This window comes from Diplotaxodon limnothrissa, linkage group LG5 (assembly GCF_057381915.1).
Source record: "Diplotaxodon limnothrissa isolate DT_005_m linkage group LG5, D_limnothrissa_male_GT1.1, whole genome shotgun sequence".
Taxonomy (NCBI): Eukaryota; Metazoa; Chordata; class Actinopteri; order Cichliformes; family Cichlidae; genus Diplotaxodon; species Diplotaxodon limnothrissa.
In genome coordinates, this window is record NC_140600.1 from 19,858,831 (window position 1) to 19,886,203 (window position 27,373).

Genomic DNA, 27,373 nt, shown 5'->3' on the forward strand with positions numbered 1-27,373 from the left:
GCATGTGCTACATTACATGTTTAATTTTTTGCTTGTGCATTAGTGTAATGCAACATATTATTCACAATTTCAGTGTTGTCATAAGCAAGAATACTTCTATGTGTTATGTAGTACCATCAGGGAGCAGTCTGATTGGTCACAAATTCTTTCTACAGTATGTCAATGACTTTCAGCATACAGCCTGTTGTAAAAAGTTGTCTTCATGAAAAAGAACCATGAGTTCTGCAAAAGACAGTCCCAACATCATGAACTCAGTCTGGTCTCAACAACACAACGGTGGAGGCCCATAAATATACTATAAACTTATTCATGCAAACTTTTTATTGAATTCTACTGATCATTGAACTCCAAAAGTCAGCAGAAAATGCCACATGTCTGCTTAATCAACCACACTGGCTGCCTGTACCACAACAAATGAACTATGAAATACTCATGATAACATTTAAAGCTCTTCATAGTCTCTGCCCTGCATATTTTACTGATCTCCTCCAGTCTTGCACTCCTCCCCCACTCCCTGTTGTCTCTAGGTGCTAGATTGTCCTCTTATGCTACAATAAAACGTTCTAACTCTACTGTTCAGGAACTGATTTGTTTTCATATTGTACTTTGCAAAATCAAGATAAACTAAAATAGTAAGAAGAGAACATCTACTTAACCCCAATCAAGATTGTTTTAATTGAGTTAAAAACAGGTTTGTTATTTCATTAAAGATTATACATCCATAGTTTATGTAATTGAATGCATTTATGCTTAATAGGATCTCCACAAACTAAACCACTTTAAAAGAGTATTCCCTGAACTGGGGCAATGGTGGGTTTTGTGGCATCTGGGAAATGTTTAGAAATTCCCATGTGTTACAGCACACTGTGATGTGGGTGTCTGAGAAACTGTGCAGCTGATAGGCCCTCGAGGCACTGGTGATAAAATGAAGAGCACAGGTGTAATTAATAACACTGACGAAGCGTCTTTTCTGTATATTTTACCTCAGTGAGGAACAACACTGAGACCCTAAAAATGTTAAACCTAAACTGACTGTGACTGCTGTTGGTGTTAGTGCAGTTTTCCTGCTCTGACATGTCAGAATTTTGCATTTAATCCTAATAAGGACCCCAACTTTTGGACTTTTTCATACATGGAGCAGCTGGTTGTTTTTCCATGGTGTGCAGTGTAAATTTATATGTCTCATTCATGTTTCAGACTATTTACATGACTTAAGATTTCAAAGATCCAAAAGATTGCCCATTGATTTAAAAGCACTGCATATCTATACAGTTGTTTTCCCATAAACTGGCTCATTTAAATGAGTGACCTCATTTAACCAACTCAACCAAGCATGAGGTAAGGTAGAATGCTATGTGTAATAAGTATTCCTATTTTATTTCACCCCCTGCAAAAGACTGGAGGCTCCAAGCAGCTCCTTAAGCAGCATGCTGTTACTGTGTGTGTGTGTGTGTGTGTGAGATAGAGAGAAGGGGAGTGTCAATGAGTGCTTGTCATGAAACATACTTGAAAATGAGGGTGAGAGACTGCAAAAACTCCCCCCACCGAGAGCCAGAGGTGGACAGAGAGACACACAGGAGACCCTGGCTGTCCACAGCCCACTGAATAATGCTCAAGACCCAAGGTTTTTATTGTTTCTAAAATATATCTTATTCACTTTTTCTTTCTGACCCTTGTACTGTTGTAAGAAGTGAATTTCCCCAGTGTGGCGTTAATAAAGTCTGTATCTATCTGTTTTCACTCCTCACTTTTTAAAAAAATCCTCTTTACTTCCTTTACCTCTTCCTCATTTAGCTGTTTGTATTAGTTTTGGTGTTAGTTTTAACCTTTTTAATTATTAAAGGCTGAACAGATAGTTAGTTTAGAATAGATAACCCATTAAAGAATTTACTGAATCGAGTTGAATCTCAGTCATAGGCATCTCAAAGCCTCATGATTAAGGTTCAGACAACCCATTTGCTAATGAGTAAAATAAAGGACAGCTTCCCTATACATTTTTAAATGTTTATTAGTGTTGAGTAGCTTGCTCAGCATCCTTTCACAGAGTTCCCGGTTTTTGTGTTTCAGTCTAGTTTCTATTTTTATTTCAGTTAACCAAAATACTAACTAAAATTCACGGTTCGCTCTTTTACGTGACGTTTTAGTTAACTATAATAATCTTACAGACAACCTGGTTTTGTTTTTAAAAGAAAAGAAAAACAGAGAAGAGTTTTTACAACCTTTTGGTCGTATTGTACTGTTGAAGTGACACCTGCTCTCGCGAGATCCCGCTTGCTGCTGAGTCGCTTCTCTCGGAAAGTGTCGTGAGACGTTGATAGTAGAGGACTGCTCGGCTAAGGTAAGTGAGGATACTGGCTCCACCATCAGCACGACAAAAATCCATGTAGTTCCCGGCAGGTGATGAAACTGTAGTGGAGCAGATGTCTGTCCGGTGGGGGATGTATTAAGCTCCGGGTAACAACGAGTGACGGCTCGCTAGCAGCCGGATGCCCGCTGAGGTGATGAGCGGACGGATGGATGAATGGGGCGGATCAACACGCTAGCTACGGTCACGTCTAATCGATTCCGCGATTGAAGCAAACTAGACTGATAAATAGAGTTATTATAGAAGCGATAATTCGGGGGGGAAGGCGCGACTTTGTGCAACTAAGCTTGGGTAACGACGAGAGATTTTACAGGAGCCCCGTGTAAGGGTTACCTAACGTAGCATTCCGGGCTAACCTGAGTCACTGGCAGCTGAATGAATTCTATCAGACCGGCACATCGCGGCCCTTCGCCCACCTAAGATCACCATTTAATGAAATATGCCGTGTTTGAACCTGCGGTAGCTGGATGAGGAGAGGAGCTGGTGTCAGAAACAGCAGCAGGGTGCCGATCGTGTTCAGCACCATGGACAGGGCTGCGGGAAGTCCTCGTTTACTTTTATTTTCTAGTCTTAAATTTCACCTTACTGAGCCTGTTTACTCGCTTTCTGAATAGCTGTCAGCATAGGACTGTTTAATTACTGCACTTACAACATATTAAAAACTAGGCATTGGGCAGCTCTTGTCCACATTAAAAATAAACATACAATCAACAGTGTTTGAGTACCTTTTATAGTTTCATTTGATTTGTTCGTCTTTGGCTTGTGTGACCTTACTTGAATACTTAGGTGGTGGAGTGTGCAGAGCATATTTTGCAGCCTTAGAAAAGAAATCCCACCTGTGTTGAGTATTTTTAGTTATTTTTGTCCCTTGAGTTGTCATTTGACTATTTCTACTTGCTGTGTCCACCCTGAAAGAAATATCCTTCCTCTTGCTGCTTTCCCTGAGGTTATCCCTCCTTTCCCCTTCGTGCTGTATAGATTTTACACCCACCTAGGGCACTTTTTTAAAAATCATTATTTGTGTCTGATATGACTCGGTGTAAAAGTAATCTAAAGGGAGAATTTTAGTCATTTGTCCCTGGTTATGACCAGATGGCTTTGTTATAGATGTGTTCAAGCCACGCTCTGTAATATAGGACATTTTTCATGTGCTTTAAGGGCTTGGCACCATTACAGGCTAACATTTGAAGGAGAAAAAAGCATCAGAAAGGGTCTGAACAGATTGTGCTGAAGCCTGGAGTCATGGCATCTCCATCACCCGCTCTGTGATAATGACTGTGGGCGAGTAACACAGCTTTGCACCTGTCTTGCTGCGTGCATGTAGAAGTGAGATTTCTCTGGCTTGATTTTGTCATTTTAGTGTTTGAGAGGTGAGAGGAGGAGTGAGCCAGAGTATTTACTGGATTGTAATTTAACAGACTTGACAGTTTGGCTCGTTAATCATTCTGTCTCATTCCAGCATGTTAATAATTAAGACCAGCATGATTGCTTCTCAATGTCTGTTTCTTTTCAGCCCTCCTAAAAAAAAAAATCAATCCCCGCTGGACAACTGACACTTTGCAGAAAGGCCTCAAGCACTTAAACTGACGTTTAGGAACATCGTCTGAATCATGGGGAACATTTTTGGGAATTTGCTGAAGAGCCTCATAGGGAAGAAAGAGATGAGGATCTTGATGGTGGGGCTTGATGCTGCTGGAAAAACAACGATCCTCTATAAGCTCAAACTGGGGGAAATAGTCACCACAATCCCAACAATCGGTATGTGAAAGCAGCTTTCTACTCGCATCAGCCAACAGTGGATATGATGTTTTGCTTCACGCACTGTGTGACCTCTTATTTCAGGGTTCAACGTGGAGACAGTGGAATACAAGAACATCAGCTTCACTGTGTGGGACGTGGGTGGGCAGGACAAGATCCGTCCTCTCTGGAGACACTACTTTCAAAACACGCAGGGTGAGCGGAGCTAATCAGAGGGTCACAGCAACATAAATGCTTGCATTTCTCTTCTTCTAATGCAAATGGTTTATTTTGTTTCTTACTCTTGCCGCTGCAGGTCTAATCTTTGTGGTGGACAGTAATGACAGAGAGCGTGTGAACGAAGCGCGAGAGGAGCTGATGAGGATGCTGGCTGAGGACGAGCTGAGGGATGCCGTGCTCCTCGTGTTTGCTAATAAACAGGCAAGAGACTCTAGTGTTACGTATATTCATACACATAGCAGGCTCATAGCAGAGGGTGAGCCCCCAAATACCAGCTTCCTTATCTGTGTAATTTTAAAGCAGTTCTGGAAATTAGGTGGCATTAAATTATAGTGTGAGTTGTAATCATTACCAGGGTAGTAAAAAGGTAGTAAAACAGTCATTGTGACATGAACTAATGGGTAATCACAGATGTTACTAGTCACATTAGTGAGGTCAGTGATATTTAGGTGCAGACTTATAATTAACATCATGTGATATTCCACATCGAGAAAGGTTTTCACAGGAGTATTAGGGAGCAGTTACTTTCTAAGCTCTAATGTCTTAAGACTACTCTCTAATGAAGCAGGAATATTATAGAGCAGTTTAGAGATTAGTTACTCTGTAATAATACTATTATTATATGTTATAATACTATTGTTATGCTTTGTTAAAGAGCTCTAATATTCCTGTGTTTTCACAGGACTACTCTTAGACTCTACTACAGAAAAGTTACTCTCTAATACTCCTATGAAAGAAGAAGACTTAGAGAATAACTACCGTATTTTCACGACCATAAGGCGCACTTAAAAGTCTTAGATTTTCTTCAAAAAGTGCGGCGCGCCCTATAGCGCGGTGCGCCCTATGTGTTGTAAGGAGGACGTAGTAGAGAACACCATGAGAACGTTAAAGGGTGAAGTGTGGGTGTTGATCGTATATACCGGGACAATCGCACATACCTGTATAAAAGAACAGGTATGTGCATTATGCAGGACATCGTTGTTTTAACAACCCTGAAAATGGCAAAGAGACACGCTTACGAAGCACAGTTTAAACTGAAGGCCATCAGCTACGCGGAGGAACATGGAAATCGAGCAGCGGCGAGAGAATTTAAGATTAACGAATCGATGGTTCGCAAATGGAGGAAGCTGGAAAACAAGCTCCGGCAGGTCAAGAAAACGCAGCTGAGTTTCCGCGGACATAAGGCGAGGTGGCTCGAGTTGGAGGAAAGACTCGAGCGGTGGATCATCGAGCAAAGAGCGAGCGGGAGAAGCGTTTCGACGGTCACCATTCGGCTAAAAGCAGTTTCACTAGCTGAAGAGATGAACATTGAACATTTCCAAGGAGGTCCGTCTTGGTGCTTTCGTTTTATGAAACGGTGCCATTTTTCCATCCGGACCAGGACTACGGTAGCGCAGCAACTTCCAGCGGATTATAAGGAAAAGCTGGCCATCTTCCGCTCCTACTGCAGCAAACACATCGGCGACAAAAACATCCAGCCCAGCCACATCACAAACATGGACGAGGTCCCGCTCACTTTTGACATCCCGGTGAGTCACACTGTGGAGAAGAAGGGGACCAGCACGGTAGCGATACGCACAACGGGGTATGAAAAGTCTTCTTTTACTGTTGTGCTTGGCTGCCATGCTAATGGACAGAAACTGCCGCCTATGGTGATTTTTAAGCGAAAGACTTTGCCTAAAGAGAAGTTTCCAGCAGAAATCATCATTAAGGCAAATGAAAAGGGCTGGATGGATGAGGAAATGATGAAAGAGTGGCTGAGGGAGGTGTATGTAAGGAGACCAGGTGGTTTTTTCCACGCATCACCATCGCTCTTAATCTGTGACTCTATGCGTGCCCATCTCACAGCCGATGTGAAAAAACTAGTGAAGCAAATGAACTGTGAGCTTGCTGTCATTCCGGGAGGCCTGACAAAGGAACTCCAACCGCTGGACATCGGTGTGAACCGCCCGTTCAAAGTAAGGCTGCGAGCGGCCTGGGAGCGATGGATGACCGGTGGAGACCACAGTTTCACTAAGAGTGGAAGGCAGCGCCGGGCGAGTTACGCCACAATTTGCCAATGGATTGTAGATGCTTGGGCTAACATGTCTGCTGGCACTGTTGTTCGAGCTTTCGCAAAAGCCGGCATCGTTTCCGAGGAGCCGCACGGCACGGAAAGTGACTCTGACGGTGAAGACAGTGAACCTGGCATGTTTGATGGAGATTTAGCGCAGCTGTTCAATTCAGACACAGAGGATGAGGACTTCGATGGGTTTGATTGATGATAAAAATGTGAGTACCAAACTTTGTTTTGCTCCTGCTTTATTTTTAAATACGCACACTTGTATGCTTGTGTGTTGTTGATGATGACGATTATTGGTAATAAAAATGTGAGTACCAAACTCAGTTTTGCTCCTGCTTTATTTTTAAATATGCACACTTGTATGCTTGTGTGTTGTTGATGATGACGATTACCGGCAATAGAAATGTGAGTAAGGTACCGAATTCAGGTTTGCTCCCGCTTTATTTTTAAATACGCATACGGTACTTGTATGCGCCCTATGGACCAGTGCGCCTTATGTGTGTGTTAAATACAGTAAGGGCACACATAACTGAGACTGCGCCTTTTAGCACAGTGCGCCTTATGGTCGTGAAAATACGGTACCCCTCATACTACTCTCTAAAGCTCCTGTGAAAACACTGGAGTATTGCAAAGTAGTAATAATAATACTCCAGTCAAAATAAAACATGCAGAAAATTCATCCACGCAGAGATGGAAAGCGCAATTTTCTCTCCTCACTGACCCGTCTGCTCTTTGACAGGACTTACCAAATGCCATGAACGCCGCAGAGATCACAGACAAGTTGGGCTTGCACTCTCTGCGTCATCGCAACTGGTACATCCAGGCCACCTGCGCCACCAGCGGCGATGGCCTCTACGAGGGCCTCGATTGGCTGGCCAATCAACTCAAGAACAAGAAGTAAGAAGAAAACTGGAAGAAAGCATCCAGCGACCACACCCATACCAACTTTTTATTTCTTTTTAGGGATGAGGGTGCGGGTTGAGCACCGAGGTTTTTGATTGATAAAAGATTCTGGGTCTTGGGTGGGGGCGGCGGGGTGTCAGATTTAGATTTTTGGTCTGGTCCTTCTGGTTTTCTGTGGTTATAAAAAAAACACATTCTCATGTTCGTATCTAACCAGTCACTCACAGACACACACACAGAGACACACACATATGCACACTAACAATAAGCAATCACAGCAGGCACTTGCTTTTCCTCCGTCCACCTGTCGTCCACCAATCGTCTTTAGGTATATAATGTACTGTATGTTAGTCTCTAGGTGCTGTGTCGAGTCACATGGGACTCCAGCAATGAGTCCAATCTGACTTTGTTGATGTATGTTTTCCCGTTGTCAGTGGTCCATGAAAAGAACTGTTCCACGTCCTGTTTTTTTTTTCTTGTTTTTGTTGTTTTTTATGTCTTTTCCTACAGAGTTCCAGAGCCATGTTTGAGAACAGTCACATCTGGCAGATTCATGTCACAATGATTAATATGATTGCTTTGCTTTTCCTTTTGACTTGCGAGCGTGTACTTGAACTCCGCAGCCTAGACAGTATTATCCCAAGCAGCTCTCTGACGTCTTTTGATATCTGTGCCATGTTTCTACTCCCCGTGTGGCAACCCGAAGCGTCGAAGCCGCCCTTTTTAAATATTTTAAAACGCACAACACTCTTTTTCAGTTGCCTCACCTGCATGCATCCTGCCACCACTGTTGGGTACTTCTCCATCCAGAGAACCGCATAGATGTTATTTGTATGTTTTCCCCCCTCATCGTGTTCTCGCGCCGTTTACAGTAGGATGCGCAAAACTATCCGAAATCACCACTTTTAGTGCAGTTGGTGGCAACATTTGCTCAGAACAACAACAACAAAAAAAAGCCAACAAAAAAAGCGACTAGTCAGCTTTATGGTCTTTTTAGATGTGAAAACAGCATATAGCACATTAACTCAGCACAGATGGCCTGTGCTGCTTGTCTATACGAGTACTCGAACTGCGTCAGGTTGCTCTTGCTTGTGTGGATTTTTTTTTTTTTAATTTTTAAATTTTTTGTGTCTAATTTGCATACCGGGGGGGTGGGGATGGGGAGGGGGACGATGCTGTAACTGATAACTCCGTATTACTGAATGTGAATATTGTTGATGAATCTATAAGTGGCTGTAATGATGTTTATCTGACATGCCATCATTTCAGTGATGTATCTGCATAAGTCATGCAAAACGAAGCAGGGTAACCGGATTGGTATGTCGATGTTGTAGTTTGCAGAAATTCACAAACCACCAACTTTCCGAACAGCAGACGGGATTGCGGCGTCGCTACTGATACAAGCAGAATCCGCAGACTCCTGTCAATGAAACGATTCCTTTGTGCCACACATGGGTACTGCTGCCACTCATATACCAGTCACAGTGCAACACGCTGTGCATCCGCCCTACCAACTTATCAGCACATATCCAGCATCTGTTGTAACCATGAGTTAGATCCTTTGGTTTTTGTGGCCTTATATTCCGATTGATTTCCTCTCACAGAGTTTGGTTTCATACTTACCAGTAAAGAATGATTTATTCCTTATTGCCCTCTAACGGCAGGTTTCGCACCACAGCTCACTATGGTAAGGCAAAGATTTCGTCGTATAATGTGTTCTTTTTCTTTTGATTTTTGCCCGTATACTTGATTCATATTTGGTGGTAGATTTCTTCAGTTCTCTTTGGGGTTTAAATGAACTTTGATGTAGACTGTGTCTGTGAAACAATCAGTGCAGAGAAATAAAAGATTCTGATGATTCATTCTGTACCGTTATAGTTACACAAGTAGATTTAAAAAAAAATGTTGAAGACCATGTTTCAATGCTGAATGCATGGAGACATCTGTATGTGATGTAAGAAACCAAAATCCTGCTGTATTACGAATAAACCCATTTTCTGAATGATCTGTCTCATCAGCTGGGAGCGGGAACTAATAGGCTTCATTGCCACATACGTACAGCTTCTTCTTCTTGTTTTGGCTGCTTACACAGCACCATTTCACCCTGGCATTTTCCTTTGTCACACCATGTCCATGAATCTTAGCTGTCTTTGTTTTTTTTTCTCTGGCAGCTTCATAGTCAACATGCTTTGTCCAGTACATTCACAATCCCCGTCTCTGACTTTGTTTCCAAGCTGCTCAACCTGACCTGTCCCTCTGATGTTCCAATCCTGTCCATTATGGTCACTCCTAGTAAAAATCTTATCATCTTCAACTCAGCTTTCAGTCCTTTTCTCAGTATCACCGTCTGTAAACCGTACATGGCAGCAGGTCTCACTACCACCTTGTAAACTACTTCCTCTCTTGCTGCTATTCCTCTGTCACAAATCACCCCTGACAGTCGTCTCCACCCTACTCCACCCTGCCTGCACTCTCTTCTCATTCTGCACTCACCTGTCTTGTGCACTGTCCATTATCTTGGATTGTTGACCACAGGTATTTCAACTCCTCCACTTCATTACACTTCACTGTTACACCTGCCTCTATGTCTACGTGACAAATGTCTTGCTGTGACAGGCTCCAACCAGGAGAGGACACTGTTCCACAATGATATCTGTTCGGTCAAAGAGGTCCCAAAGCATTAATCAAATCCATTAAAAATTGAAAGGTTTATTTGTCCTCTGAGACACCCCTGCTGAACAACATGCAGTAGCTGACATGATTTTAATTGTTCATCTCAGGCAAGATCGGTTCAATCTTATCCAAAAGAAATAGAGATGGTCATAAGTGCGTCCATTTCCTCTAAATCAGACTATTGCTACTCTTTAAACACATGCTTGAGCCAGCAAGAGCTACTTAGATTAACGCTTAAGTGTGCTGCAGCTGGACTCCTCAGAAATAGATATATATGCATAACTCATACATCACAAAACATATGGAATAATTCCTAAATCTGCGGTGAAAGGGGAAATATACTGTCATGTGAAAAAGGAAGTCCACCGTTTGTAGAGCCACCTTCAGCAGCCATAAGTCAACGTAACTGTTTTCTGTAATCAGGGTCTCGTTTTGTCGTAGAGCAATTTCAGCCCACTCTTCTTCTTTTTTTTTAATTTAAATTTTCAGTCCATTGAGGTTTGCAGGCATTCATTTATGCACAGTGTTGTAAAGGCTCACCTTTCAGCACATTCACTTGACCAGATGCACCTTGTTTCTTTTCCTCACCTTTGATTGGGTGTGGTGCTTGCCCTTAATTGCACTCACCTGTCACTCGTTATATAAGGACTGCAGTCACCTACAGCTCACTCTTTCTTCACTCCCACATGGGGCAGCAGCTGAGGTGAGTTTCTGTTTGAGTCTCCTGAGTTTATGTATTATTTTGAGTTACTTAAATCATATTTTATTTCCTTTCAGAGATGGCAGTCCATGTGTCTTTCCTTTACTGATTTGAGAATAAAAGGAGAACCCTGTGAATGATTGATGACTGCTTATTTTCATTCTAATCGGATGAGCCCATGATGACTACTTAAATCCTGAGCCTTCCTCCAGAACACACAGCTCCCTTATTTTCAGGCATTATGTTGTAGATTTATTGCTGTCCTTGCAATCATTGTCCTGTTGTGTGATTTACATGTTAGACAGTCTCACTGGCCTCTAAAATACTTTGGTACACATGGGAGTTCATGGTGGACTCAATGACTGCAAAGTGTCCAAGTCCTGTGGCTGCAAAACAAGCCCAAATCATCACCCCTCCACCACTGTGTTTGACTCTTGGTATGAGGCGCTTGTGCTGATCCTGTGGTTTTTGCCAAACAGAGCACTGTGTATTATGCCCAAACATCTTCACTCCAAAGGGATGTTTGAGAGGTCTTGTGGTTTATTTAGATGCAACTTGATGCTAACCCGAGCCCTGCTGCCATGTTCTTTATCCTAGCAACCTTTCCAAACAACCTCTCAGCCCGTGTCTAACTGTAGTTTCATATCTAACATGCTAGCTGAGTCTTGTAGAGTTTGAGACGTGGCTCTTGGGTTCCTTGCACCCACTTACCTTTCTGAACTTTTAACTATGCATATGCCCAATGACAAATATTGACATATGGAAAAAGTGCATATTTAGGAGCTGAACATTTTAGTGGTGTGTACAAAACAGTTTAATGCACTTTTTCATGGTTTGCATCAGGTGCAAAACGAGTCCATTTACTTTCACTACTCTCAGCTTTGCCCTGAAGCACCAACATACTTCAGTTACACTTCAGTAGTTTTCTGTGAGATTTTTCTTTGGTAAAACAGCCTGAGAGTAGAGTGTTAATTTGAGCATCAGGTTCCATTAAAGATGTTAAAGTCTTTTAATGTTTCTCTGAACTTCTGTTCCTAAGCAGGCAGCTTCTGTGAGGAGAAAAAGGAAGGAAATGCTTTTGATAATGATTCCTGTCATTGGTAAAACATTAACCATTTGTTTTTGAGTTTCCTTCTTACCTTTAGGCAGGGGGGGGGGGGGGGGGGAGAGAGAGAGAGAGGTTATACATGTGAAGAAAAAACAAACTTGCATCAATCAGATTTATGCAATCAGTGTGTCAGTCTTTGTTTTCCACTGAAGTTATTTTGCATGGCAGTGTGTGCGTGACATGAACTGGAGGTTCAGGAAGAGCCAGTTTCCACAGAGCTGTTTAGCTTGCTCATCCACTGTAACTGGTACACGGTGTTTGTGTGAAGATAAACAAGATGACAACAGATATGTTTTTGTTTTTTGTTACAATACCTCACATTAGTTTGGTTTAAACGTGCAGTTTGACTTACTCCCCTGTACTGAAACTATTCAAGAACTGCCTTTGTTATACAAGCAAATAACAAACTTTGCAAGGAGTCCCAAGTACAACTGTAAAATCACGCAGGAGCAATGATATGATGCAGCAATAAAAAATTTTAAAAAAGCAATCGTACATTTTCAGACTTTGAGGAGGTCAAAGTCCTGTTATCAAGAAAACAGATGTAAGAAACATGCCATCAGATCATATGTGGAACATGCAAAGAAGCAGAGAACAAACTGAAGACGTCAATCTAAGCATTTGTTGTTGTTTTCTGTAGCAAAGGAATATAATGGGAGGGAGTGACTTGCATGCGCTGACTGTAATAATAAAGCTATTTACACGCGCAGGAAAACAAGACGGAAGGGCTGAATTTTACGTGATTTAACGAATGATAAAAACAACACAAACTTGTTTGCCTGAATGTTGGGGAATTTACCCACTCAAAGTCTAGCTACATTTAATCACTTTACAAATTATGATAACAGATACACGCACACACTATCAACAAAAAACGTTGTCTTCATGAAATATTCATCACATGTTGACAAACAGCAGGAAGAAAATGGCCCAGAACCACTATTGTGGCACACATTTGTTGCTATTTTATTGTCATTTTTAATTCACACCAATATTATTATTATTACTGAACTGTAGACAACAGAACTGTGGATCAATCGGCCTCACGTACAGAGAGGGAAACTGTTTTCTGAAGGCAACACGCGTTTTTAATACAGTTTCCAACTGGACATAGGAGCAAATGTGTGAACGCATTTTTCAAGTTGTTTTCGATGTTTCTACTGGCTTTCTTTTATGCTATTGTGTGTTGCGCGTTTTGCTCCCGCCCACAAAAATCAGTGCTAGAGGAAAACAGCCGCTCCCGCTACTGATTGGCTCCGCGGTGCGCTCCAATCACCGCGATGTAGTGACTCTTCTCCACACAAACCCGAGCGGTCGACTAGTAAGGTTGTGACAAATGTAGCGAAAACACAAACAGGTTTTGTTTGGTTTTGTTTTTCTAACTGGATGTACTCCTGTTCGTGAAGACTAGAACAAGTTGAAGCAGAGGATTAAGAAAACGACAGCCGAGTAGTGGTCTAAATGGTCAGACTCGGAAGCAACGAGGGGATTTGGGAAGATTCAAGGACACATTTCTTCTCTATAAATACGATGGTGATGTTTATTTGATTCGACGCCAGCCTGGAGATTTGAATAAGAATGAAGGTCCTTGTGAAGAAGGTGCAGCAGGTGCTCTACGTCCTGCTGCCGTGTGTACTCCAGCTCTGCTGCGCTCAGACTCAAGGAGGTGGGTATAAACACCCGCACACACATATTCACACACGTTTATTTTTATCATTAGCCTGGGAGAGGAACGATGAATACAGTGGCGGTCCTAGGCTGTTTGGAACCCTGGGTGAACACTCCCCCCCCCCCCCCCCCCCCCCCACACACACACACACACACTAATTAATGTTATCTTGTTGTATCCCTGTTGTGGTCAGTGCTATCCTCTATGTTGTTGCATGCTGGGGGCAGCAGGTTGAGGGTCACAGATACCAACAGACTAAATAAACTGATCCACAAGGCCAGTAATGTTGTGGGGATGGAGCTGGACTCTGTTAGGGTGGTGTCTGAGAGGCAGATGTTGTCCAAGATATGGATAATACCTCCCACCCATTCCATGACGTCCTGGCTACTCACAGGAGCACGCTCAGTGAGCGACTGAGTTTACCAAAAAGCGCCACTGAACGACACAGGAAATCATTCCTGCCCGTGGCCATCTCCCTGTACAATTCCTCCATCTAATACACTGTAAACACTGCAATAGTTACACCCTTTTTATACACGCTCTTTTTTACTCTGTAATATTCTTGTCATATTTTTTTTTATATTTATTTCTAATCACCAATTTTAATCCTTGATATTTAAAACTGAGTGATCCGTATACAGGGCTGGACTGGGACAAAAAATCGGCCCTGGCATTTTGACTAGAGACCGGCCCACCAGGTATTATACGAAAAAACATTAAGCCTTTGAATGAAAACGAACGCTGTTGTGACAGTGATGTACGCTGTCTTATTGGTCTATGTATGATTTCTATACGTTGTAAATCAGATAAAAACTTTGGTTGTAAGATTCAGATAATTATTTAATAAAAGCGAGATATTTTAAATGAGAATAAGAAAGAAAAGTATTTCTTTGTGCCCCTCTCCCTGTTAATGCCATACCTGGCCCCTGGCAACACTTTGCTAGACCCGCCCCTGCACAGTTACCAGCTGTCAGCTACATAAAAAAGGATCCTGGGGTTATTTGTCGCTCAGAAACAGTTCATAACTTCCCTTCAACTCATCCATGTCACCTAAAAGGTAAACCTGTTTCTCCATCACCTGTTCAGCTCTGATGATTCAATAAGGAAATCTCCTGGTTTCATCTTCATGTTTCCCTCTCACCAGATAACCAAACTGACATAATGACCAGCAGCTTTTACAGCTGTGGTTCCAGCAAACATCAGCTGATACTAGAAATTAATATGAAATAAATTCTAACAACAGCTGATCAAGCTTAAACATGCTGCTGTTGTTTAGCGCGACAACCGCTGGTTTCTCCTTTCTGGCGCAAAGTGGGCGATAAACAAGCGAGAGAGAAAAGCCGATCAGCTGATCATTGATCAGTTTCACGATTGAATGAGAGAAGAAGAGACAACTGACAGCGTAAAGACAGAGAAAAACTCCAGCTTTGTGTCTTTTTCTATTCTAGCTGAAGTCCGGGACAAACTGCGTTCCTTTTCACCTCAATACGAAACGCGTAATATTTTCTCTGAATACGGAACAATTCTGTTTTTTAGGGGACAGTTGGCAACTCTAGTAACTAACCTTATGAATAAAATAAAGTTCACTATCAGTAACATAGCACCATAACCACCCAGCTGTAGAAACTCCGTCATGCTAGCTAGTACGCAGTACAAGTTATTGTAACTGACGGTAAAAAGTCAGCACAACGAAAATAAACTCCACCTAAACTTGGTTTATATCTGACCCAGATAGACTGCAGGTCATAACTTCTTACCTGAAGTTCAGTTCACCTGACACTCGGACCGGCGGCCGCCTCGGGTCTCTCCTCCTCCTGCCTCACCTTTCCCTCATCCACCTGGCCTCTTGTAGCAGCTCCGCCATAGCCACCACCAAACAACTGAGTTGTTTTTACACATCTGTCAGCATCTGGCCAATCCATCACCTTTCATTGTTTATACTGTTATAAAAATACATTTAAAAAAAAATCATCGGCCCATAAAAACCAAAAATCACCATCGGCCCACCGGGCAAATGCCCGGTATGCCCGTGGCCAGTCCAGCTATGTCTGTATATATTAGTGCTATTTCTTAGATGTGTAAAATCTGTAACATCATTATTGTTTGGAGTTTAGTCTGTTACTGTTACTATTTTTACAATTTCTTCTTGGACCAACTGTAACCCACATAATGTCCTTAGGGATTAATAAAGTGTTCTGATTCTGATTGTTTCAGGATGACCTGCCATTATCCAATGACACATCTGCTTACCTGTATCTTTTGCTCGTTTCTCCTCTTCTTCTTTGCTCTTTTTTTTCTAAACTGAGCACCTGATGGCTTAGAAGTTTTCTTGTCCATCTTCCATTGGTTTGAATTTTGCACTCCAGTATGACCCATCCCCTAACCCAAGGTTCACAACAACATAACCTAATAAATCTACACCTTAGTTCACAGATTTGCTTTGTCTGGGTTTATTTCTGGGATTTCACACAACCCAGGATTCAAATCATGAATACATAATGGGCTTGGATTTACAACATTATGAATGAAATGTGCTCTATTTGGAAGCAGCCGGCCCCCCTCCCCTTTCGACGGGTTGTGTGAGACTTTAAATCATCAAACTGTAAATTATAAATTTTAAATTGTTATTGATCCGTTTACCCCTGGTCCTAAAGTGTATATTTATTTTCTTAATCTTTTTATATTTATTGTTTGTTTAATTGCACTTCTGCAACTGGGGCCTCGTCGTCTCGTCTCTCTATATACTGGACTGTATATAGCGGAGATGACAATAAAGTTTACATTGACTTCAGCACAGCAGCAAGCAGGCGCACAGAGGGCTCTCGCGCTCACTTGCAAATTATAAGTCTGTATCATAAAGTATAGTGTTTTCGTGTTTGTTGGTTTGTTTTTAGTTTGTTTTATTTTGCGAGCAGGGCCCTATTTCAGGAAGCCGGTTTAGAAAACTCAGAGTGAAAAACGATACTCAGGGTTGAGTAACCCCGAACTGTCCAACTCGGAATATTCGGTTTCAGAAAGGCTGATAACAAGTAGTTCAGTCAACGCGGAGTTGCTTTAACCCCAAGTTAAACGCGTGCACGAGGATACATAAAGCCCTGATTAGTGGAGCACAGATTAAGCGAGTCACCATGGAGACGGAGGGAAAGAAGGCGCGGTCAATGTATTTTACAGCGCTTGAGGCCGAAATTCTGATGGCAGCATATGCCGATAACATGCAAATTTCGCGGAAAAAAAGTAACACAGCCTCAGCTGCAAAAGAAAGGGAGCATGCATGGCAAAACATAGCCGACAGAGTCAATGCGTGAGTGTTAATTTAAACATTGATCTAGGGATTTCCACCCATTCAACACGTTATTTTATTTTATTTTATTTTATTTTTTTTATTTCATACATTTTATTTTGTGATGTGATTTGAGCGCAGGTGCAACCCAACAGGCCCCCAACGTTCCTGGCAGCAAGTAAAAATGAAATATAAAAATATAGTCCAAACAGGTAAGGTGTAATTGTATTACGAGCCATAGTGCTTGGTCTGTTTGTCCGATGTAAATCAATTGCAGTTAGAGGCTACATTAATTTCCCCTCTGTAAGCACTTATTGAAATTATCTGAGCACATTACAAGTACATATTTGCTTACTCTGTATGCTCAAATGTGACCCGTTATAGCCAACAGAAAAAAAAGCGGAGGCCCGAAAAACAGGTGGAGGTCGTCCACCACCACCACTCACAGAGGCTGAGCAGTTGGCTTCCATATTTGTGATAATGTTGGCAGCATCACATATGATCTTCACAGTGCAGAGAACACAAATTAGCATCCATTACTATAATGGAATTATTTGTTAGTTCGAAATGCTACAGGGAACTATGTACCTGTACATTAATGCTGTGGAAAGACTTCCTGTTCACATAGCCTCCTTCATTTACTGAAGGAGCAATGATTGGAATGTGAGTGCCATCTATACAGCCAATCACGCCTGGGAACCGTGAAAATAAATGTAAAATTTAAGTAGTAGTTCAAATATCACCACATCATGAATTAAGTTTCGTTCATCCTGCTACCTGCAATTTTGTGGCATCCCTCTTTGATAAATCTTGTGGGTCTATGACCGGGGAACACCACAAACGAGTACAGGAGACGTTTCAGTGCAACTGTAACATTCCTGACTGCCCGACAGACGGTAGCCTTGGAAACGTGCTCAGCGTCACCAATATTATACAGAAAGCTCCCGTTTGCAAAAAACCGAAGTGCAATACAAATAATATGTACAGAACTGAGAGGATGTCCGCGATGTGTCACATGAGCAATATTAAGCCTGAGGATGTTATTCAAATAAATTATAGATTGTGCTGAAAAACGGTAACATTCACACAGAAAATCATCAGGAAATGATAAAATGTCCGAACGCGCTCTAATCACTCTCTCCCGGCGGAGAGCTCTGTGGAGAATTTGGGCTTCAACATCTACTGGCTCTTCAAGGAAGGAGCACGCCATGTCTGACACTTCCTACAGTCAGGTTTCCGACAAAGAGGCGGAGAAAGTCAGGGTTAGTTGAAGTAAACCTGCTAGGGGGCAGTTTAGCTTCACGGAGTGTGTCGTCATAGTAACTCACTCAGAATTAATCTAAACTCGCTTTGTGAAACCGAAAACCCAGAGTTTCCGTTAACTCAGGGTATACTTAGAGTTTGCACTAAACCGGCTTCCTGAAATAGGGCCCAGGGGTCCGTTCTTCGTATACCTCGCTTACTACATCCAAGATCAAATCATCGCGCCAACTTTGAGCTCGCTATTCCGGTTCTCCGAACACACCTGTTGTTGACGATTATTAGTATAGCTGGATGAAGTAATGTGAGATCACTGGGTGGCTTAACAGGGGCTACGCATCGATAGTAGAAACATTGATCGGCAACCCTTTGATTGGTCGGCGAAAATGTCGAAGGAGCGCGCTCAGTATTTTTCGGCAGCAGAGCAAGAACTCATGATTGAGGGATTTCAGGAGTTTCAGAGTTTAATTAAAACGCAAGGGAACACTGCAAAGGCTGCAAAGGCAAGGAGAGAGGGCTGGCAGAAAGTTGCTGACAAATTAAACTCGTAAGTAATTTAATAATAATAATGGTAAATGGCCTGCATTTGTATAGCGCTTTTCTAGTCCCTAAGGACCCCAAAGCGCTACATTCAGTCATTCACCCATTCACACACACATTCACACACTGGTGATGGCAAGCTACATTGTAGCCACAGCTACCCTGGGGCGCACTGACAGAGGCGAATAATAATGGATTGGAGTTATATAGCGCTTTTCAAGGCACCCAAAGCGCTTTACAATGCCACTATTCATTCACTCTCACATTCACACACTGGTGGAGGCAAGCTACGGTTGTAGCCACAGCTGCCCTGGGGCAGACTGACAGAAGCCAGGCTGCCATATCGCGCCATCGGCCCCTCTGGCCAACACCAGTAGGCGGTAGGGTAAATTTATTATATTATATTACATTATATCCTCTTTCACATTAGAGCCACAACAGGACCCACTAGAACATGGGAACAAGTAAAGGTGAAATATAAGAATATTCTACAGAATGGTAATATTTATCACTAATATTGCTTTTAGTCTCTTGAAAAGAGACCCTGAAATAATCTGTTTGTTTGTTTATCAGAATCAGAAACTTTATTGTCATTGTCACGAGAACAACGAAATGAAGAATGGTCCCCGATCATTGCATCATCCCTGGCAATATCAAAATATAAATAAAACAATAAAATTCAATAAATAAAATAGATGGAATACTTAAAATACTAATAAGATGTAACAGTAAAACATTCACATACATTCCCACACACATGCTATAACAGCAACCAAGAAAAGGGCAGAGCACAAAAAGACAGGTGGTGGTCCTGCACCCCCTCGTCAACAAGTTGGTTAAGTAAATAATACCCTCACGGGAAAATCGATATGTCTCTATGAGCACACTGTCGCGCTGAGCTAAAGGATCCTGTCTATCCCGCAATATACGCTGAATTCTGAAAACTCTCCTTATCAATCTTGCACCTTCCACAATGGGTGGCTCGCGTAAACGGACAGGACATGGCTGCGACAGACTTCCCAAATCCACCTTCGCTTTTATAGCCGTGGTCTCTCATCTTGATTACACGAAGTAATTTACTATTACTACTCTAAAATATGAATTACATCTGAAATAATCAAATACATGAAATAGAATGATTAATAGTACATTTCCCTTTTTTTAGGAAATGGCCTGTATGTATCTGTATGAAATCAATAAAAGAATCAAATACTGCATTATCTTTAGTTACATTGATAATATTTATTTATGGAAAAACAGTGGTGGAATATCGCTGTTGCTTTCGTATAAATGAAGCGGACATACCTGAGTGGCCGCGATCTAATCCTGTTTACATAAAGTAAACCTGCTCCCGAGCAGGTTTACGCTTACAGCTCTGTTGCTATGACAGCAAGTCCCGGATGAGCTTCGGAGAACCGAACGATCAAAGATCACGCGAAATCGTCAACAATCTAATCCAGCTAACTTACTTAGCGATGTACGAAGAACGGACCCCTGGTTATTAAATGCCGCTCCAGCCAGCCAGAGAATCCCCCGTCGCCCCGCCCCTCTCCTCCCTGTGCCGCAAGCAGCAGGCACACCTCGCAAACTGAGGGCGCCCTTACTCTCACCGATCGGTGCCTATGACATCCCCAAAATGCGCTGGCATGATGTTTTCTTTTCTTTTCTTTCCTTTCCTTTTTTTTCCTCCTTTTTTTTTTTTTGGCCGATGCCCGTGATGCTGCCCCCACCACAATGCCGCCCTGGGCAACCGCCCATGTCGCCCTTATCAAAAATCGCTACTGTCTGTGGGTTTTTTTTTTATAGTTTAAAAACGGCTCTTAAACTTGCAAGTTGATCTTTAAAATCAAGCCAGAAAGGTGTGAACAGATGCCTAGATACAGATATCCAAGAAACCAAGTAGCTGTGTGGTGTCTGTTTGTCAAACTGAAGGCTTCCACTTTCTTTTCTGATAGGAGCCAGTTTGGTCTATCTGAAGGTAGTGGCACGCAGCGCTGGCACTACGGTTTCATAAGTTAGTGTTTTGGGATTGTACCCTGTAACCAGATTGTAGACTGTAACCAGTGTTGAGGTCATTACCCAAAAAAAGTAATGTATCGAACAATTTCACCTGAAACTCATTGACACATACACACACCAGTTAGCTATGTAAACCTATAGGCTAGAGTCAAACACACCAACACAGTGAGGAGACAGCCCAAAGCCACCCCAGAGTGATCTCCACAGCCACACAAACAGCCACATTTCTAAATATGTTTCTTTAATTGACAGAACATCTCTCTGCTGTGCTAACGTGAATGGAAAGTGTTTATTTTTAGCTCATTAATTAAACTGTTAAAACTGAACATGATAAACTAGGTAACGCAGTGTGCTGGAGGTTGTGGGAAATGGCTCGCTGTATACTGACGTGGATAGCCTTTTAAAAATCAGATGATTAATGAATTCGCTTTTTTTTTTTAAAATCTAAGAACCTTTGCTTTTCGCAGTGACCGTTTGTGACGGCACCAAGAACTTTCTGAGCACGATGGGAAATTCAGAAATCATGTACAACTTGATGAAGACGAGGTACAATAACTGCGACATTGTGATAGGAAACCTCGAGATCACCATGATGGGCCACACCAGAGACTTCAACTTTCTGGAGGTGAGGTTGCAAACATTACGAACAACAAACCAAGAGAGAGTTTGACTACCATTTTCTCCAGCTAAACAAAAACAAAGCTGAGGTAATAGTCTTTGGCGCCAAAGAAAAATGATTACAGGTCACCAGAGAACTTCAATCTATACATCTAAAAACCACAAACCAGGCGAGAAATTTGGGTGTAGTGATGGATGCAGACCCAAACTTAGAAAAACACATTAAGACAATAACAAAATCAGCTTACTATCACCTCAAGAATATTTCAAGGATAAAAGATCTGATGTCTCAACAGGACCTGGAAAAACTAGTGCATGCATTCATCTTTAGTAGGCTTGATTACTGTAACAGCATCTTTACAGGTCTACCTAAAAAAACCAGTCAGACAACTACAGCTCATTTAGAACTCTGCTGCTCGAGTCCTCACTAAGACCAAAAAAGTGGACCACATCAGTCCAGCTCTGAGGTCTTTACACTGGCTGCCTGTCCGTCAGAGCATAGACTTTAAAGTTCTGATGCTGGCCTATAAAGCTCTGAATGGTTTAGGACCAAAATACATCAGTGACCTCCTGACCCAGTATGAACCATCCAGATCCCTCAGGTCATCTGGATCCGGTTTTTTATCAGTTCCCAGAGTCAGAACCAGACACGGAGAAGCTGCATTCAGCTTTTATGCTCCTTATATCTGGAACAAACTCCCAGAAAGCCTCAGATCAGCTGAAACACTCAGTTTATTTAAATCCAGGTTGAAGACTCACCTATTCTCAGCTGCATTTGAATAAAGCACCAAATCCACTCGTTTAAGCTTAAATTTCAAAACTTATATTTTAACTACTGATTTTATCTACTGTTCTGATTTTATCTGTTTTGATTTTATATACAGTTTTGTTTGTTTGTTTGTTTGTTAATTAGTTTGTTTGTTTGCTTGTTTTAATCAATTTTAAATCATGCTTTTTATTTGGTTTTGTTTCTAATGTCTCTGTAAAGCACTTTGAATCACCTTGTTGTTGAATTGTGCTATACAAATAAACTTGCCTTGGCTTGCCTTACCATTATTCCTTTCACTGCAAAGGTGTCACCGACAAGATGAGTAAGGATGTGAATCAACCATTTTCATTCGCCCAGGAGAACACAGAAAGTCAAAACATGTTCTGTTTGATCGCTCTCTGTAATGGATTTTGTCTCAAATCCAGAATGAGCTCATTTATGCCCCCACCCCTTTTGTGCTAGTCATGCCACTGAAGTCAGTGACTAACTCAGTAAGCAAACACGCCCCTGCTGCTTTGTGACCCTGATAACAATTTGATTGAGCAGAAGAATTGACAAATTGCATTTTTCTCTTCCTTGTTCTTTTCTTTTGCCTTGCAGTCTATCAAGGAGGTGACAGGGTACATCCTTTTTGCTATCAATGAGTTCAGCCGCCTCCCACTGCACCACCTGCGCATCATCAGAGGCAGCACACTGTATGAGGACCAGTATGCCTTGGCTGTCATGGTCAACTATCAGAGGGATGGGGAGCATGGCCTTCAAGAACTGGGCCTGACTCACCTCACAGGTACACAGAGAGTCACTCATTTGATGTATAGAGTGTGTTTAACATGTGGGAGGCTGGATTGGAGCAGATAAGAGGTCAAGTTGGATGTGGCACTCTTACTGTTGGAGCTCCCACATCTACACAGTTCAGCCACACCTTTAGAATACCGGTTGTTGAAACGCAGCAGTGTGTGTGTTTGTGCCCGTGTGTGTGCTTGTGTGTATAGAAGTGATATGAAGTCCCTGGAATGTACCATGTGCTCAACCGCTCAACTGCCAGTGTAACATGAGCTCCAGCACATGATACGTTTGCTGTGTAGTAAACAGAGAATGGCAGAGTTTGTTAGGATGAGGCACAGGCCTGTTCGGGCTTGCTTTCCTAATTGTACTGCCCCATTTACACCTATGTGTACCTTCTACAGAGATCCTCAGGGGAGGAGTGAAGATCATCCGGAATAAGTATCTGAGCTACGCCCCGCAGGTGAACTGGCTGGACATAGTGAAGGATGGAACAGCCCAAATTGTGATAGAGGACAATGGGCCTGAAAGTGAGTGCACTGGGTTGTAACTACACACATAGATATATCTGCGTCTTGTTTTTAGGAGCCAGAAGTGAATCCGTTTGAGCCGCCAGGTTAGAATCTTAAGCTAATACTAGCAAGCTTAATGTTAATGTGCATCCATAGACTGATGCATTGCATTACCCAGACACAAATACCTGCTAATTGTACTAACATACAAATAAAATAGTAGAATTTCACTCCACAAAATGATGCAATTAACCACACAGAAAACACCCAAAAACCTCCTTAAAAGGTGCAAACACGACAAACATGGTAAAGTGGACCATCTGAGGTGACACCTAGCAGACACGTGGTGGTCTAGCAGCCCCTGGTCTCAAACTTCAAAGCCTTAAAACAATTTAAACATGTGAGTCATTAAAAAAAATAAGCACAGAAGGTCAAATTAGTTCTAAAGACAGAAACCATTTTTTGTTTAAGTCTGTAAACATGTTTACACTGGCGAAACGTCTTATTGGAGTTAACTCGCACTTGGATTCACCCTCAACTGGCCATTAGAGGAACTGCAGGCTTCATTTTTCAGCGCTGCAAGTTGCATCTTGTAACTTGTAGAGGTTTCATTTTTTTCTTCTGCTGAACTTTGGATTTAAAACAAAAAACAAAATCTGAACTTTTCCTTTAATTTAAGACTTTTGTTCTGGTTTTGTATTAAAATGCGGAAACTAATAAGAGTTTTTTTTTTTTTTAATCTCAGAGCCTTGTCACAAAGCCTGTGGAGACGTGCCATGCTGGGGTCCAGGAAATGACACATGCCAGATCTGTGAGTCATATCAAGCACCTTTATCTTTAATGTCTTGATTTTCCACGCACTGGTTACCTTGTGAGATGTCTCACACATGAATCATGGCTGCTGCCAGAGTTGTTCATTTACATTGCACATTGTTAATAATATACGTAACTTCAAAGTTAAAAGTTTAATATGCATCTACGGTACAGTTTTAGTTTCACGCCAGGTTTTTACAAGCCTCGACTCTCTTACAGTGACAAAGACCGTGTGCGCCCCTCAGTGTAGTGGCCGCTGCTTTGGTAGAAACCCGAGCGAGTGCTGCCACGTTGAGTGTGCTGGAGGTTGCACTGGGCCCAAGGATACAGACTGCTTTGTGAGTCCAAGTCTTCCACAGGCTTTAATGAGAAGATATTTTCACATGTTGCAGTACAGAAAACGCAGATGTAAAAATAAAATGTTCCTCTGTTATAAATTGCATTTTGCAGGCCTGCAGGAACTTCAACAACTCGGGCTCCTGCGTGCCTCAGTGCCCACAAACTGTGATCTACAACAGGCTTACATATAGAATGGAGCCCAACCCCAATGCCAAGTACCAGTACGGCTCTATTTGTGTGACCCAATGCCCCAGTGAGTCCCACACATGACAATATTCACATAAACTCAGAATTTATACATAGTTTCTTCCTGTAAGATTGCTGTTTTTACATATTTTTAATCATTGTTATGACTGCGCTGTTCAGCTTTCTTCACAGTGTTTACTGAAGGCTTAACGCAGTCACTGACGATCATTTATGCATTTATTCTCATGTGTTTTCTGTTTTTTTTAATAGAAAACGTTGTGGTGGATGGCAGTTCATGTGTGAGCAACTGCCCATCTAATAAAATGGAAGTGGAGAAAAATGGTGTGAAAACATGTGAGCCCTGCAAAGGCCTCTGCCCTAAAGGTATTTCATGCAGATCGAACTCAAGCTCTCTCTACAGATACCTTACAGCTTTGCTGTTATTAACTGTTTCCTTCTCATCTTTTGATTTTTTCCCAGTTTGCCATGGCACAAGCTGGACTGATTCAAACAGCGAAACGGTCGATGCTCGCAACATAGAAAGTTTCATAAACTGCACTAAGATCCAGGGAAGTCTTAACTTCCTGGTGACGGGAATAGAAGGGTAAAAAAAACTTTCTTTCATAAAACGCAGCAAAGATTTAAAAAAAAATTCTCTAGATCAACCTGCACTTTTTTGACGTTTTTGCAACATGCTTTTCCTTTTACTTACTTATTTCATTTTTGCTCAGTGATGACTACAACAAGGTACCACCCCTTGATCCAGAAAAACTGAAAATCTTCAACACGGTGGAGGAGATTACAGGTGTGTGTATGTTGTGGGGTTGTGCTTTTTTTTTAGACTGTCACTTAGACTGCTTTTATCTTTTTATGTTATTTAATGCCATTTGCAGTCTGGTTGAGGCTTCTGAAAAACAATCTCTCTGTTTTCAGACTTCCTCAACATCCAGTCGTGGCCTGCAAGCATGTCTGACCTGTCAGTCTTCTCCAACCTCCAAACAATTCAGGGAAGAAAACTTTACAAGTGAGAAACAGTTGTTTTGTTTTTGTCTTTTCTGCATTGTTATGCAGACAGAGTATTTGCTGGAATATAAAAGTAATTTTGTTTTTATTTTCTTTGTTATTTCTCATTTTTATCCTATCTTGTTATCCTGTTTAGAGGAGTGGTTAGTAAAAGGTACAGTAAAGATTTCACATGCTCACATCTCTCTATCTCCTCTTAGAGCCTACAAATGTTCTGTCCGAATCCGTGGTGTTGGTATTTTTCAGTATGATTTTTTCAGGGGTAATTCAGCACTGGGATTGTTTGGTTAAGCTGGCCGTGGGCACAACTTTTTAAAGCTGGGAGAGGCAGCATGTTTTTGACATCAATTTGACAAAGAAAAAGCTCTTTTCAGGCTGGTCTCAAGCTTCAGTAAATGAGAGGAAAGCAAGATGGGGTACATCAGAGTACTTTTACCTGGGTTTAAATCCCGTCTGAAACCAAAAGCACTAAAGCATTAAAAACAAACCGCCTTCTCAGCTTTAATGAGTTCACATATAACTAAAGAATTTACCAAAGTAGATTCTACAAAATTGATACCGCAGTATCAGTTTTGTTGTAGTATTTCCATACTACATACTACATGATGCATGAAAATACTGAAGATTAAACATGAATATGTTTGTTGGCTGTTTGTCTTTTTAAGTACACGGGTTATGCAATTTGAAAAACATGACATTCAGACACCGAATCACTGAATTCATATTGTGTCTAAAAGGTATCAAAATGAATAGATGGTGACAAACTTCTCAAAGAAAACACACTGTGAAAGATTATATTACATCATTAAATGTGATCAGTAAGAACAACAAGAAACACAAAGTGCCACACTGCTGGATTTTGTGCAAATACAGCTAAAGTGCATTAATTGTGTTTGTAAACCTTAAAAAATAATGTCTGACATCATGTTCTTGAAAACTGCTAAACCTAAAAGAAATATGGCTTTCAATATTCACTTTGATTTTGTGGTATTTTAAACAAAATTGGAACATTTTCATCCACTTTCTGACCTTTATTTACTTCCTGCTGTTCTACAGGAGCTATGCACTCCTGGTGGTTAAGATCAATTCTCTGACCTCGCTGGGGTTGCGCTCGCTGCAAAACATAAATGATGGTGCCGTGTACATTAAAGGAAACAAGAATCTCTGCTATCATGATACTGTCAACTGGACACGGCTTTTAGGCTCCCGTCCACAGAAACGTTCAAAGCTCTTAGTCATGGCCAACAACCAAAAGAAGGGTGAATGTGGTGAGTGGGGGCGGACCATTTAAAACTTGCAAGACGTGATTGTGAACAATGGCTCTGCTCATAACATCGTTTCTGTTTTGGTTGCGTCCTTAGTTAAAGAGAAGCATGTGTGTCACCCGCTGTGCTCCTCTGATGGCTGCTGGGGTCCGGGTCCAGACCAGTGTGTCAGCTGAAAGAAATACAGCAGGGGAGGAACCTGTGTACCAGACTGCATGTTCTTAACTGGGTCAGTATTCACAAAATGACGTATAAAGCGATTATTAATATAAAGCTTTAACGGTGTAACATGTATGCAGGTTGTTAGAGAGTGAATGACAAGAAGGAGTGGTATTAAAGAAACAAGCAGTGATTTAGAGAATTGATATTTTCTGATAGTTTTAAACAGAATTTACATTTTAAAGCACAAATACTCACACCCTGTTTGAAGTGCCACATTGCAAATAGATTATGTGCAAATACAGATAAAGTACATGCTTAATCGTATCCACCGTGCTCTCTGTGCACAA

At 41.7% G+C, this 27,373-nt stretch overlaps 2 protein-coding genes across 2 annotated transcripts; both read left to right on the forward strand.

Annotated features, from left to right (window-relative positions):
* The first annotated feature begins 3,975 nt into the window (after positions 1 to 3,975).
* arf3b (ADP-ribosylation factor 3b) lies at positions 3,976 to 7,305 on the forward strand. Its single transcript, XM_085354119.1, has 4 exons — positions 3,976 to 4,123; positions 4,208 to 4,318; positions 4,419 to 4,543; positions 7,144 to 7,305. The coding sequence occupies exons 1-4, from the start codon at positions 3,976 to 3,978 to the stop codon at positions 7,303 to 7,305; spliced, it is 546 nt and encodes a 181-aa protein (XP_085210245.1).
* Positions 7,306 to 13,366: 6,061 nt separating this feature from the next.
* On the forward strand, positions 13,367 to 27,040 carry LOC146632154 (receptor tyrosine-protein kinase erbB-3-like). Its single transcript, XM_085353236.1, has 14 exons — positions 13,367 to 13,454; positions 21,024 to 21,181; positions 22,544 to 22,730; positions 23,131 to 23,256; positions 23,984 to 24,049; positions 24,271 to 24,389; positions 24,502 to 24,643; positions 24,847 to 24,960; positions 25,057 to 25,180; positions 25,308 to 25,381; positions 25,510 to 25,600; positions 25,736 to 25,753; positions 26,656 to 26,867; positions 26,961 to 27,040. Exons 1-14 carry the CDS (start codon positions 13,367 to 13,369, stop codon positions 27,038 to 27,040), a joined length of 1,599 nt encoding a protein of 532 aa, XP_085209362.1.
* The last annotated feature ends 333 nt before the right edge of the window (positions 27,041 to 27,373 follow it).